Consider the following 16,409-nt stretch of genomic DNA (forward strand, 5'->3'; position numbering starts at 1 on the left):
AAGCAAACCATTTCTAAATGGATAGGCCATTGCATTCATTTCTGTTATAAGCACCATGGAAAACCTATCCCACAGGGGATAAGACCACACTCAACCAGGGCTGCATCTACCTCTACAGCCTTTCTCAGAGGTGTCCCTACCAGGGACATCCTAGAAGCTGCTACCTGGAGTTCTGTACATACTTTCACCAAGCATTACCATTTGCCAATTTTCTCTAAATCCAGAGCTGGCTTTGCCACTGCAGTCTTGCAGGGCCTTATAGCTGGTCCTAATATTCTAAATTCTGCCTCCCATCCTTAGCTTTGGGAATCTACCCAAATGTAATGACAGTTGTGTACACTTACCATAAATGTAGATGTTAGAGTGTATTCACTGTTGCAGTCCTGGTTACCCTCCCTCCATCCCCCTGACTTCTTTTGGCTATACCTCTTTTCTCCTTTACTATGCTTAAAAGCTTTTTGGTGTATTTGCTTTTTTGTTGGAGGTATAACCTTGCATATATATATTTAATTGCTTCCCATTAGGGGGGCACCTGACATCTGGGGCAAGAAAAACTGATGTAATGGCTTTGGCTGCATGCTTTATACCCCTGACTACCTGACGTCACGGAAGATGAGACAGCAGGACCCAAGACTTTGATAATCATGCTGACTGAGGGCTACTGCAAGCAGATAACCCAAATGTGATGACTGCAACAGTGAATACACTCAAACATCTACATTTATGGCAAGTGTACACAACTGTACTTTCTTCCACCATAACCTAGCTCCCTATTGGGGGCTCCTGATGTAATGGCGTCGGCTGCTTGATTTTATACCACTGACGACCTGACGTCAGTCCAGGAGTGACAGCAACCAACGCAGAAATACTAAGCTTCTGGTATTCAGGCCAAATGAGGGCAACCCTGGCAGGGATGACCCAAATGTGATGACTGCAACAGTGAATACACTCAAAACATCTACATTTATGGTAAGTGTACACAACTGTACTTCCATGACGTCAGTGCTGCCGGTGTCCAAAATTGCATGGTACAACCTGTCAGATGCATGATAAGATGGTCCTGTATGATTGCACATACTAGCAGTGAAGTTGGCCATTGTAGGGGGGTTTATCACGAACTGCAAGCATAACAGTTGTGGATGGCTTCTAACAGCCCCTGCATAGAGATAAAAATGCAGGTATTATTACATGGAGGAGTGCTCACAGGTGTCAGTTACCCGACTGTCACATAACTCAGAGTTGATGGATCAAATTAGTACCAGAGTAGAATGTGTATATAGCAACAGTTCACATAAAGTGTGTCATTAGGACACAAATAGCAGTGCATATTTTACAGTGGAGATATGTGTCTATTCTGTGTCTGCAGTTTGCTTTACACCATTTGCACACAGGCCACATGGTCTCCCCATGTCATATGGTTAGTAGAGTCCTATCTCTTGTATCTTGTATTATGTACTGACTGGCTGGATAACTGCTGTAGTGAGACCTGTACAGACTAAAAAAGAATAATATGCTGATGTCATCAACTGTATAGGATGTGACCATAATGCAGACAAACAAATATGAGTCATGGCCATATGACACCATGATACTGTCTTCAACATGGTCAGTCCTCCATACACTTATTGACATCCAAGTTAGAAGCAGTACAGCATGAGTGCTCGCTATCCCCATCTGTGTGGGATGTGGGCTCTCCCATAACTGATACATCCTTCCATGGCCACAGCAGCAAGGGAGATCACTGCAGCTGCTGTTGTGGGTGTATCCAGTATATGACAACCTATCAGTAATTTCAGACCCTGTTATGTATCACATCCAGCCACTGATATGTAGGAGATGGTGCTAGGGTGTAATCAGTAGGTGTGGAGGGCTGTCATCCATGCACATTCTGTAGCTACTGTGCTGACATGGAGATGATTGAAGTACTACATGACATCCATGAGTATACCACTCAGCAACTGAACTAGCAACACCTCCATAAAGCCATGGAGTCCAGACACAATGGTATGCTAGGTCTGATAAGGATTATGATGACAGGCATTGCTGCCATGTCAACCACCATGGAAAAGACACAGGTACCACTGTCATTGTCCTCTCCAGTGGCATTGTCTGTGGTCTGTGTCATATACATACACATTGTGATCACATTGGAAGACTACCCCTGGGTGCCAGTCTGCAATTGCGAGAGTATAGGGGTATTATATTCCACTGTCTCACATCTTGGGTGACCATGAATGGTAGTCTTCCGGGGCAACACACCTCATTAATGAACTCACAGGCCACATTTCCTTAGCAGCATAATTTCCTTGTAACAAGAAACCTCTAGTCATGCCAGTTCAAGCCAGAACAGAGTCCCCAGAATACATCACATCAGATACTGGCACCTACTCACAGTCAAATAGCCTCCTTCTCAACAGCATACATTGTGTGACACACAGAGTACCCCTTGCTGTAATACTACTGTCTCCAGCACTGGTGACATGGCCACCCACCCAGCTTCTGTTAGCCAAATGTCATTGTGTCCCTTAGCATCTATACAAATGATGACAGCTGTGAAACACTGCATCCTCCCTCATGAGTGGTGTATATCAAGATGTGTTATGTACAGTGTGACTCTACCAAGTACTGCCCCACATTTATTTGTTTGTAAACCAGAATATTATAAACCAATGGACCATTTTCAGACTTGGTTGGTAGTTATAAACTAAGTAAAAAAACAAAATTATTCAGTAAGGCAATATTGACAACATGAGTACAAATCAATAGACACTGCATGTTAAGTAGAACAAGAGTGCGGCTGTACATATAAAACTACTAGTAAGAGTTCAAGAGTGCATATATAGATTAATTTTTATGTATAAGTAATAGAAGTGAGACTTGAAGCACTTGATGCTTTTTTTATATGGCACTGTTTCTGTTAAGTAGTATGTAAAGTCTACTCGTGGCAGATGTGCAATGGTGATAGACCATAGTCCTGCATTAAAGATGTCAAAGCAAAGAGAGTGGGAGGAATCAGAAGGCAGAAGACTAGAAATGTGTATGTGGGAGTATGGATTATGTTGGTGTGTGTGTGTGTGTGTGTGTGTGTGTGTGTGTGTGTGTGTGTGTGTGTGAGCATGCGTATGATAAGGAAATTGTATACAATTTTTTAAAGGTTTATTAAGGAGCCACTTCTGTCCAGCTATGTTCTAGTGTGAGATGTGGGGTTGGGGGAGCACACACTGCCTACATAATGTTTATTCTGTATGACATTGCACTGTCACTGTTCATTCATCAGGGTCCACAGAACCAGACTACATACCACTCCCTCTGTGCTGCCATGTACTGGGCCTTCCACTTTTGAGGGGGATGCATCATCTGCTCTCTGTTTCTGACTTAGTATCATCACTAGATGATGATGGTGGCTGTTACAGATCCTGTTATACTGGGTCCAAGAGTTCCTGGTATGGTTAGCTGGCATGCATGGCTGTCTGTAATCCATGTTATACTTCTCATGCTGCAAATAGCTCACAAGTTATGGCAAGGGTATATAGTGGTGCCTCTAACACGTATCTATGCAACAAACCTATGCCATCAGCAGTCCAAGCACATGCTGTATGATGTTCTGTGTTTGTACTTGAGTAGTAGTCTCCTGCTTTTTAGTGATGCTCTGTGGTTTCCTTAGCTTACAGACATCATCAGCCTGGGCTGCAGTGGATATCCTGCATCGAATGAAAGAATGAAACATAGTAGAAACATGGAAGAAATGAGATATATTTGCAAACTATCTTTGCCATGTATTGTTTAGATTACCACAGTATCTGTACCTGCTAGTGGCTTTGCATAATTTCACTATGCAGGAAATGGTAATGTAAATGCTTGTTTACCAGATGTCATGGGTATTGTTAGGGTTTTGTGGAAACACATTGTGGCAGTTGATAGGATGGCATCCCCTCCTATTTACATAGCATTGTCCTTGGACATCTGGTGGGTCCCTTATTGCAACCTGTGTGTAATTTGTAGCATCCAGTACCTGTGGGGTTGTTATACTAGTAGCTATGCATGTTATGCCCCCCTTGCACTGGTGAAACAGATATGTTAACCACATTTACAGGTTGTGTGTAGAGGAGAGTATTAAGCATTCTACAGGCCTGTGCCTGTCAAATATGCATTGTTTACCTAGTTTATCTCTGAAGGGTGTTTGTAGCAGTGTAGTGAGCTACATATAACATGGTGTCTGTTCAGACGGGAAGCCTGTGTATTTCTCCCGATCCTGCTTGTTGATGACACTGATAGCCAGTGCCTATATGATGTGTCTTTGCATCTAGATATGGTCGGTTAGCTGCTTATCTGTTAACTGGTGGTAGGTAATATGTTACCAGTGCTGTTTTTGCTTGTGCCATTTGCTGCTGCTGCTGTGTTGCACACAACATGGTTACAAAGCAGTGCTTATAGATCTCAAATACTGCTGCTGCACAAAGGCTGTTGTTGTTCATAGCAACTCTGCAGTTTCCAGTGTGGTTTTTGCTGTTACAATGAAATGCAGATTGTTGCATGACATCTGTACTTTTCTGTAAATTGTGATCTAATTTTATAATTGCATGTTTACGTCTGATTGTGCTTTCATTAGACCAAGTACCTTTATTTCCATGCCATTATAAATCGCATGCCTACATCTATTCCTATGCTGTTTTGCTCTCTGCTCTGTTATGTTAGTTGGCACTGCAAATTGCAACATGCCTGTACAGTAATGCACTTTATGCTACAAACTTGTCCATGAACCCCACCATTTTTTTTTCAGTTTTCACACAGACATGACACAAGAACAATCTTACATACTTAACATGACAAAATGAAGTATTTAGGATTATGGATTAAAAATGATACTGGTGTGGCAACTAAGGATACGTGGGAAGAGACTAAAACGATAAACTGAGAAAATGGAAGCTCTGTTACATGGGTATCAATAGTAAGGTACAAGCAGTTAAAATGTTTTTAGTCCCTTTAGTCTTACACACAGGTCACACATCTTTTTCTCAGAGAAGTTGTGGATAGCAATTAATAAAGATCTGAAGGATTTTATATGGGAGGGGAAGATTGCAAGAGTCAAATGGGATAAGCTTATTCTTACAATAGAACAGGGCAAATTTGAATTACCTGAATTGAAGGGGTATTTCAGAGCAACACAGTTAAGGCTCCTCCTATACATAGTACAATCAGAAAACTATAATTCAGAGTGGAAAGAGATGATGATGAAATGGGGGAAGGTCAAGAAACATGGAGAGACTGCTAGAAAGGGACATTACAGTGTTGTGGAACATTTTAAGACAGTTTCAGTTCTTCTTGGGATACAAAATGAATGAAGCTAAAACAAAGGCAATAGCGGTAAATTATATACCCACACATGAATTGGTCCAACAATATCCATATTTATGGGGACATGATAAAATGTAGTATTTAGGAGTATGGATTAGAATTGATTCTGTGGTGGCAGCTAAGGATATGTTGGGAGAGACAAAACAGAAGATAATACAAAAATTGATAAACTGGAAGTTTTGTTATATGGATATGGATAATAAGATACAAGCCATTAAATGTTTTTAGTCCCTTTAGTCTTATACATAGGTCAGGCATACTTTTATCAACCAGAGGAGAAGTTGTGGATAGCAATTAAAAAATAGTTGGATTTTATCTGGGAAGGGAAGACAGCAAGGGTCATGTGTGATAAGCTGATTCTACCAATAGAACAAGGCGGACTAGGATTACCTATTTTGAGGGGTTATTTTAGAGCAGCACATTTAAGGCTGTTATATATAGCACAAGCAGAAAACTATAATTCAGTGTAGAAAAGAATGATGCTGACACAGGGAGGTAGCTCAAGAAATAAGAGATTGGGATTTTGGATGCAAACTCTTAAGGGGAGCAACCAAAATCATACAGATTATTATATTCATAAAATAGCAGGGAATATTCTAAGAACCAAACCAGGATGAGAGTGGAGAAAAGAGATTTTGCCGATAGTGATGACTGTTGTCAGGTTGTTGGTCATGGTTAAATAATTTTTTAAAATTTTTCAGATTTTCATTAATTGTTTTATATATATATATATATATATATATATATATATATATATATATTTGTTCTTAGTGTATTGTGTATGTTCCTTTAAAATTGTAATTGGATGTTGTATGAGGCATTATATAAGTTATGTGTAGCACCTGTGTTTTCTGTATCTGAAGAAGTCTTTTCTAGACGAAAGCGCTTGTACATAAAGCTATTTTCGCCTTCATTCGTGATCTGGATCTTTTTTATTATTTTTATACCCCAACTAGACTCATTTTTTCCTCAGGTGGATAGCAAATGTTGGAGGTGTGATGGGCAAGAAAGAGATAGCTGGGAACATATTTTTGGGAGTGTAATGAGCTGGCAGACTTTAGGGATTCCCTGCAGACCGCTCGATCAGGGATGCTGGGTGAGCAGATTGGACTGACTGGGGAGATGATTTCTTTGAGTTATGCTACTGAATGGGAATTGCCTAGACATAGTAAAGCCTTGCAGAGTCTAATTATGATGACTGCCAAAAAAGCAATTACTAGAAAATGGAAATCAAAATCTAAACCAACTGTACAAGAAGTAACAAAGATAGTATCAGAGAGAAAACAACTGGAACTGGATTTTTAGAAAAACGGTAGGAGTGAATTACATAGGAAAAAATGGGAAATGTGGGATCAATACATGTAGAGGAGGAACAAGGTTTAAGAGGCAGGATTTGAATGAGCCATATAATGCTCAACTGTCAGTGACTGGATGCTTTATAAGTGGTGTATAATGCTGGCAACTACATTTGTTTCAATGGTGTCTGTGATGTAAACTGAAACAAAAGTGGTATCATTTTGTATGTTTTTCATTTATATAAATGTAAGATTGCCTTTGTCATATGTGAAAATTTAATAAAGATGTTTGGGGGAAAAAAGAAACATGGAGAGACTGAAATTTTGGATGCAGACCTTTAAGGAGAATAACAATAATCATACAGAATATTATATTCATAACATAGCAGACATTATTCCAAGAAATAAGCCAACACAGGAATAGAGATTCTGCTGGAAGGGAAGAGTGCAATTAGGGATACAGACAATAGGCAAGAGGGGGCTGGAATATATTGGAGAAAACTGCCCAAGGAACCAGTGTATTGGGAGCAAATAACTAGAGAGGGAAAGGTAATAGAAAGGGAAGATGCCAAGAATTTGTTTGGACTGCAGGTTAGATTGCCTTACATATCAAGGATTGATAACAGATTATAGGCAAAGAGAAAGAAATGGGTGGTTCCTAAACAAAAGACCAGTACTGGTAGAGTTTTTAGTAGAGTCTAGAACAGAAGTTGCCTTTAAGAGAGGAATAATTATTAGAGCATATATAATATTGGTTTACTATCACAATGCCGACGTGCAATTGCACGGCTATGAAGTATTCGAACAACAGATGTTCGAATACTTCATAGTTCGGCAGGTAATGTGAGCGAACGTTATCATTGCGAACGGAGTGTGCATTCGCAATTATAACGTTCGCTCATATGAGGGGATCGCGGTACAGTGTGGTTAGGGAAATGCATCCCTTTCTTCACTGTAGTGCGATCTCGGAGTTGGAATATTAAGTTGGGGGTGGGGGGCACAGGGGGGCTTGTCCCTCTGCATAACTGTGAGTTTAGGCAAGTTAGGTAGGGAGTTACGGGACGGGTGGGAGTGCTGTGTATTGTCGAAACTGTCGTGAGTGAAATTTTCGACAATACAAAGCTGTTTTCGACATTAGGGACATACGGAAATGTTCATTTCCGATGTTTAAATTTGAAAATACAGACACGTTTTATTCTGATTTTCGAATTTATGATAGTAAAGCTATAATATTACATGATAACTATAAGAATCAATCAGAGGAGGTTAGGAAAGATTGGGAAGAGAGATTGAATAAGCAATCTACAAAGAAACAATGGGGGATATATGTATGTATCCCAAATATGCAACAAAATCTAGAAGATTTAGGATCTTTGCTTGGAAGTGTTTACATAGCTATTTTTATACCCCAAGTAGATTCCAAATAATTTTTCCTCATGTAGACAGCAAATGCTTCTACTATTGAGCAGTAGGCAAACACTCCCATACCCTATCCATCCAATTAGATGCACTTCTTGTTATTCTGTTTCCTACTCCTAGACCTATACTATGCTTGTGCTTCACCTATCACGTCTTACTACACTCATATTACTATCTCACCTCACTACTGATCACCACAACACATTCCAGACACCCACTTTTTCATCACACCACAAACCCACTTTACCATACTACTCCATGTACATATCTCACTATCAGTCCTATACTTGTCAATATTACTAGCCTCCAATATTTTCCATTTAAATTAATACCTAATAAAAATAGTCACTATAATCCTCAGTTATTCAACAATGAACTTATCAAACAATTGAAACTACTTACCAACATTGCCTCTAGGCTACTGCTTAGTGGTGCTTATCCACCCAATCCCTGGACCACTCTCAGATAACACCAACCCATCTAATTACTCTAGTCTCAACACACCCACACATCCAATCCTAAACTGAAAAAAAATCATACCTATTGCTAATGAAGATTAATATTAGAAGTATAGCCAACAAATTGGACATCCTCCATGCCACTCTAGCTACATACTCCCCAGACATAGTCATAATCACTGAAATATGGTTAAAACCAAGTACAAAAGATAATGAAATACTACCCCCAGGTTACTCCATACTACAGGTGGATAGACTCAACAAAAGAGGAGGTGGAGTTGCTGTCCTCTTTAAAGACCATCTCACTTTAACTTTCCTTGAATGTAAAACCCCACTAACTGGACAGTGCAGAAATCATCTATACCACACTAACCATAAATTCAAGAAAAACACAATATAATTGGCTGCTATATCCCACCTGGAAATAATGTCCCAGTTATAGAATGTCTATTGCACTGGGCAAGTAGTACCCTTAGTCAGGAGACATTCATACTGGGTGATTTTAATTTAGACTGGTTTGCATGTGGTACAGATCACCCCATCCATCACATAAACTTGCATGGTTTTACACAAACTATTCAAGAACCTAACCGAATAGATAAAGCTAGTAAAAAACAATCCACCTTGGATTGGATATTATTAAATACCTCCTGTCACTCATTCCAGTCAGGTTGCCTTCCTGATGGTCTGAACGACCATCTACCCACATTTCTTATACGACAGCACATATTCCCACCAAAACCTACTATGTTTAAACAACTTAGAAAAAAAACATAACTTTAATCTTGACAACTTCCTAGCTGACCTACAGAGGAGCAATTGGACTTCACTCAGATACCTTGACCTAGATGAACCACTTTAATAAATTTTTCTTAGATATATTAAATGCACATGCCCCTGTTAGAACCATCAGAGTAAAATCAAACTATGCCCCCTGGCTAAGTAGAGACACTAGGGCCCTTCTGAAAACTAGAGATAAAGCCTGGGAACTGTGGCATAAGACTAACCCAGTAGTTTCTAAGCAACGGTATCAATAACTAAGAAATAAGACAGAAAACAAATAAAACAGGATAAAATTAATTTCTATCATAGCATTCAAAACACATATAAAAAAAAAACTCAAAAATTCTGCCCAGCTATAAACTCAATCCTTCAATCAGGAAAATCTACTGTACCAACGCCAAACATCCACAACAATTCCGATAGCATAGCTATCATTTTTAACAAACATTTTACTGAATCTATAATTGCTCTTTCTAAACAGCAAACTCCTACTCCTGATACCAAACCAGCCAAGTGTACAACTAGCAATGCCTCATTCTCTTTCTCCCCAGTTCCTACAGCCACTGTAAAAAAATACTACAGAAACTAAAACCTACTGCACTTGCCATAGATAACTTACCCAGTGAATACCTCAAAATTGCAGCGGAATCTACAGCCTTCCCAAATAGATCCATTCTCAAAAAGAAGGTCCCTCAACTGTGGAAAATTTGCCATGTAATCCCACCTCATAAAGGGGGAACTTTCCACAGAACTGACAAACTATCGGCCAATTGCTATTCTTTCACCTCTTTCTAAGCTACACGAAAAGTGTATTCAGCTCCATGTCATGAAATTCTTACTAACAAATAACCTTCTTGCAATCAGCATGGGTTTCGCTCGTCACATTGTACCACTACAGCTCTCTTATCCTTCACTAATACCGTAAACCATCACAGGAATAACAACTTTGTATCTGCCATCTTTCTAGACTTATCAAAAGCTTTTATATGATCTCCCATTCCAAACTAATAGATGTACTAACTGAACTATCTTTTTCACCATCTGCCACAACATGGTTTCATAACTATTTATCTGGATGTCAACAATCTGTTCTGTGGCAGGGTGACCTATCTCCATGCCTTCCTTTATCCATTGGTGTCCCCCAAGGATCTATCTTGGGCCCTCTCCTTTTCTCCCTCTTTACTAATAATCTACGCACAGCTACTCCACATGGCTCTATAATACAGTATGCAGATGATTCAACACTTATCTGTGCTGTCACTTCTCTATCAACTCTTCAATCTCAAACACAGGAATCTTTCACTTCTGTTGAAACATGGTTAGACAATGCCTATCTAATCCTGAACCCAAACAAAACTAAATTATTAGTCTTCCAACCTAATAAGACATCTATCTCATGCCAAGCATTTAACATAATAGCCAAAGACAGTACTGTGATCTCCCCGACAACCCATACAAAGCTTCTTGGAGTGGAACTAGACAATACCATAAAATTTGACTTGCATGTCTCCCTAACTATAAAAAAAGTCCATAAGAAACTTGGAAGTCTGTATAGGCACAAAAGGTCCTTACCAGAATGGCCAAAATTACATTAGCACAAACCCATCTGCTCTCCACTTTACTATATGACTCTCCAATTTTAACTAATCTAAGGAAAACTGAGTTATCTTAGCTAGAAGCATGTTATAATAAAGTTGCTAAGTTTCCATTTGACTGCCCATATAGAACACATCTTTGTACAGCTTTAAGGATACTAGACTGGCTTGAGCTTCCTCAACATTATTCTTTGCAACCAACTCTTTCTAACTAATAAAATTGTAACACAACCAACTAGAACCCCTGCACTACAAAATCTCATCCTTCCTTACAGTTCCAGCAGACCACTTCGCTCTAACAAAAAGAACTTACTCACCGTCTCCAAGGCCAACAACACTGCAGGAGAAATTTTATTTTCCAACTATATATATCGTATATGGAACTCCCTTCCTAACTCCATTCTCTCAGTCTCATCCACTAACCACTTTAAGCCATCACTTAACGCTTATCTAAAAAATAAGTGTCTATGTTCCTGTACTAACCCCTCATGAGTGCTCTGATACTTCACAGTATACCCAAAACACATCCAAGTTCTCCCCCGGTGTTTAATCCTTTGTTCCTACCGACCTCTCTTAACCTTATATCTTGACGTATACCTACAAGTAGTACTAGCTATGTTCAAAGCCTAGGTTTTGTTGTCAAGATGTAACAAATTTGTATGTTCTTATGTATACTACATTTTTTTACTTTATACTTTTTGATTATTGTAATGTGTGCATGAAAATTTACTGTTACTCATGGAGCTTTTCTCCCCGGGCCTCTGCTAAAAAGGACCTGTGTCCAGTCAGACCTTCCCGGTAAACAAATGTTAAATAAATAAATAAATAAAATGTTGGAGATGTGATGGGGAAGAAAGAGGTAACTGGAAACATATTTTCTGGGAGTGCAATGAGTTGGTAGATTTTAAAGATACCTTGCAGACTGCTCTGTCAGAGATGCTGGGTGAACAAATTGGAGTGCCTAAGGAAATGATTTTTTGAGCTGTGATACAGAAACGGAATTGCCTAGACATAATTGGGCCTTTCTGAGTCTAATTGTGATGGCTGCCAAAAAGCAATTACTAGAAAATGGAAATCAAAGTCTAAACCAACTTTACTAAGAAGTAACAAAAGATAGTAACAGAGAGAAAACAACTGGACCTGGGATTTTTAGAAAAGGGTAGGAGTGAATTACATAGGAAAAAAATGGAAAATGTGGGATCAATGCATGCAGAGGAGAAACAAGCTTTAAAAGAAGGTGGTATTTGAATGAGCTATGGTTGACTGGCAATGTCTGGATATATTAAAAGTGATGTATAATGTTTGCAACTAAGATTGTGTCCCTATGGTTTATTTTCATTTATATATATGTTAAGATTGCCTGTGTCATACATGATTGTTTAATAAATATGTTTCTTGTTTAAAAAAAAACTATCTTACATTATTAGTAGATAATTCTGTATGACATGCAAAACACATTGTATATCACTGAGACAGATGACTTAAAACCCAGTCTGAAGAAAGTTATTCAGGATACATGATGTTCTAACCATAGAGACAAATTAAAGATCAACCGTTGCAGACATTTGACTGGCTCCATAACATGAAGGACTAAAACCCTGACTGTGACGTAGACAACTCAGGAACAATTCTTGAGCCAAGGTGATGGATAATTTTGCCAGGGAGAGTGGTAGAGAGCAGCCAGTACTGATGCTTCCTGTGTGATGCGATGCAGCCTGATTGACACCCAGTGGAGATGAGTGTTCAAGCATTCAGCAGAATGAACAAGGCATGCATGCCAGCAAGCCATGTGTTTGCAGGGAAGGCACATTTTAACTCTTTCAAGGAAGTGAGATCAGTACACATTAAACTGCCACAGGACAGTGGGGCAGGGGGGTAAGCAAATAACCCTCAATGCTGCCTGGATAATGGCCTCCTATGGCTAGCTTCCACCTGGAGAGCAGTGAATGGGTTGGTTGGGGTGTAGGAGGGCTGATTGTCAGAGGGCACTGGAGATAAAAAAGTATTAAACACGCAGCAAACATTATTTGATTAGCGTGTAACTCTTTGCAGCTTCCTTTTTCAGTTCTTCAGCAGTTCCAAAGAAAGTTGTTTTTTGGAAAAATGCCTAGTATTTCCTTATGGAACTGCTGATATCCTGCAGAAGTAACTGAAAAATAGTTTTCCACAGTTCAGCTTGCTTTCCATATATAATCTATATAATGTTTTTTGGTGCTGTTACTGAATAACTCTATGAATAGAGGACATTTTTTCCATTACAAGTCTGTTTTGAGTTTGCCTGCCTAGATAGTTTATAGTGTACTTGTTAGTCATATTAATAGTTCTGTTATGTCAAAAGTGTGTTGTCGTGACAGCACCTGTGATTTGACAGTCACATGAATTAAGATCTTAGGTAGTGAGAAGGTCAGAGAGATTGGAGGACTTGATAGAAATACGTATTTTGCTTTAATGCATTTTCCCACAATATTAATAATTTAGAGAAGAAATATATCTCCCAAGTTGTATTAATGGGTGTTTCACAGATGGGTATAGTTATTTTTAGTAAAGCCATCCAAACGTTGACGACTGCTCTTCGGGTGTTTATGTTAAGAGTGTTTGGCCAGTCATTGGTTTTGACAGACTTTTTAGAGTTTCAGATCATAATGTTATTGACATGTCTCACAGGAAATTTGTACTAGCTAGTGGAGAAGTGTAAAGTAAAGAGATGTCCAGTGAAGCCTGCTATTTAGTAGCTGGTCCCATTGGGCACTGTTTTCTTCAGATTCAAAGAGCAGGGTACAGGATTTTAGTTCAGTTGTCAGTGGTAATATGGTCATGCCAGCTCACACTTTCTGTATTTACAATGACCATAGTTTTCTGTTCACGATTGCAAAAACAAGTTACTAGTAAGAGCATGAATTGAATGGAACATGATTGCAGCATTGGATTTACATTGAAATGGTAGTTTAAATCTAGTTTGCCTTGCATCATCTACTTAAGTATGGTGTTGGAAATGAACCTTGTGCCCCAATTAATTAGATCAGTGTTTGCATCTCCAGTTTGTTCCTGTTGGTTAGTCAGCTCATCCCTAAGCTGAGGGACATGAACCCTATGACGGTATTCAGAAAATTGCTGGTAGACTGCCAAGACAAAATGAAAATTTACAGAGTAGCTGGTAAAATCCTTCTCCACTTTTTACTGTCTGAACCTAAATAGACTAAAATTAAATGGAGAGCAGTTACCACACTGTCTGACTGGCATCTACCCTTAAGTAGATTTGATATTTCATTTAAAGCACATGTTTTCTGAAGTGTAAACTTGAAGCCTCGTTATCTGTTTAAATAAAGTACTGTTTTCATCATTTTTTTTCTAAAAGTACATTTATATTTACATTTGTTTTCAATATTTATGTTCTAGGCATGAGCCATGAGCCAAAGTCGCCGTCTTTAGGAATGATCTCGACAGCCACTCGGACCACTGCCACTGTCAGTCCTTTGAACCCCTCCCCCATCAATGGCTCCCTTGTACCCAACGGCAGCCCAGCAGCCAGCAGCAGTTTGTCAGTCCAGTCTGGGCCCTCCTCTAGTTTTGCTGCAGCACTGCGTAAACTTGCAAAACAGGCAGAAGAGCCTAGAGGTAAGCAAGTGGGAACAAGCCTGTATATACCACTAGGTTTATGCTAGAATAATAATGACACACAGAATGGAGTCTGCTTGCTTCTTGTTGAACTTGACGTAAACCTGCATATATTTTCTGCTAAGAATTATGAGTAGTATAAAACAGGACATTATCCCGTGATATTTTAGTACACTGGAATAGAACATTTTAATGCAGTTTGCCACTGTTTTGCTGATGCCACTTTGTTAGCATGGCATGATTTCATGTAAACCCTTAAGGCTGTGAGACTGGAGTGGCAGACAAGAGACAAGGAGAAGTATTTTTTGGCAAGGTTGTAAAAATGGGCTGTTTGTACTACATTGTGTTCCACTGCTGTTGTCAGTACAGTGCAGCTGTTGCATTCTTTTGACTGCAAACAATAAATAAAAAGCATAGCATTGCAAGGAAACTATTGGCCAATGCCTGTTTCTTCTATGTGAGGCTCCAAAGTGAAATGAGAGGGAGAGAATTATTTTACACATTCTTTCTTTTCTGTAACAGTAGTAGAATTTTTGTGATACTTTAGGAGTTGCCACCATCTATGTTTTGTAATTTGGAATGGAGGAGCAGCAGTGTAATGAAGAAGAATTCTGCTGTGCCTGCATTAAGCAGCTGAAGCCCAAATGGGCTTCTGACAGCAACATTGCTGATTCACAGCAGCCTATGTTGACCTGAGTTTTTGCTGGAACAAGGAACTGTCTTTTTAGTATAACTAAGGTGTTATCATTTTTTTTAATGTTAGGGAAATACAAATCAAAATTGCACCTTCATTTCTGAGAGGGTCAGACTGAATGCTTTCACATTCCAGAATGTAGTACATTTAAGTGAGAACTGCAGTGAACCTGAGGCTACATGTTTTTTTCTGAATGTCTATGCGTGCATCTTGTGTTATAATTAGTATTTTTTTTAATTCTGAGTTTGTTTGCTTTGCCTAAATTGCAGTAACTGTGTAATGCATTATGCAGTTATGCATTTCCTTTTAGCTGTACAAAATTCTGTAACAGAAAAATAACCTACTACATTAAAAGAGAGAAAAGCTTGAAAAGTGTTTGTGCTAGAAAACTTGGAGAAAAAAATGATGATATTATTAGGTAGGTACAGTCACTGATACTGCGTGCATCTCTTTGTCATTATTTATGCTTCTCGTAGGTTAGTTAAAATAAGAATTTATTTTAGCTAAGTCAATTGTGGAGCTTTATATTGATGGACTGTTAGATATTTGCATTGTCAATCCATTGAAATAAACATGGCGTAATGTTTACTTAGCTTTATTGTGGCAACTGTTTTTTTAGTCTTCAAATGACTGTTATAAAGTATTTTAAGAAGTACCATTCCTTTTGTTTCATTTTAGTGAAGTGTATTCCATAGTTTGTCTATGATGATATTGTCTGTATAGAACTCTAAATTTGACATCAAAAGGTGTCAGACTACAGCCTGAACATATGTTTCGTAATTTAGCTTTATTGAACATTATGCAGAAGTTGTTCATGAGCAATCTTTGACCATACGTAATTAGAATAGCTGGTTGTAGAGAGGTAGAAAATGACTTAAAATGGACTGAAACATCACTGCAGTTTTAAAATGGTTTCAGTTGACAGTATGTAAATGAGAAACAGGGTGTTTACCTTATAATATTGGATATGTATGGAATATGTTGTATAGTATGTACATGTATGTTTGTGGATGCACGTATTTAATTATGATTTGTTAACTGATTGAAATCTTATGAATGCCAGTATGTACTTCCATATTTATATTTTGTTAATGTTGGGCCAGGCCCGATTTCAGAGGGGAAAAATTCTACCATAAAAATATTTGTACAGTAGTAGTCTTACAAAAGTAACAGGACAGTAAGCAGGTAGTAAAGT

General features: G+C 38.7%; 1 protein-coding gene across 5 annotated transcripts in view; it reads left to right on the top strand.

The window, feature by feature from the left end:
* The window catches only part of GSE1 (Gse1 coiled-coil protein), a 1,449,259-nt gene that overhangs the window by 699,343 nt on the left and 733,507 nt on the right, over positions 1-16,409 (top strand). For all 5 annotated transcript variants that reach the window (XM_044081755.1, XM_044081750.1, XM_044081752.1 and 2 more), the window contains exon 2: positions 14,302-14,520. In XM_044081755.1, the coding sequence (XP_043937690.1) occupies positions 14,304-14,520 (217 nt within the window). In that variant the 5' untranslated portion in view covers positions 14,302-14,303. The remainder of the gene's footprint in view (positions 1-14,301; positions 14,521-16,409) is intronic.

This window comes from Protopterus annectens, chromosome 8.part1 (assembly GCF_019279795.1).
Source record: "Protopterus annectens isolate FY-2018-M chromosome 8.part1, PAN1.0, whole genome shotgun sequence".
NCBI lineage: Eukaryota > Metazoa > Chordata > Ceratodontiformes > Protopteridae > Protopterus > Protopterus annectens.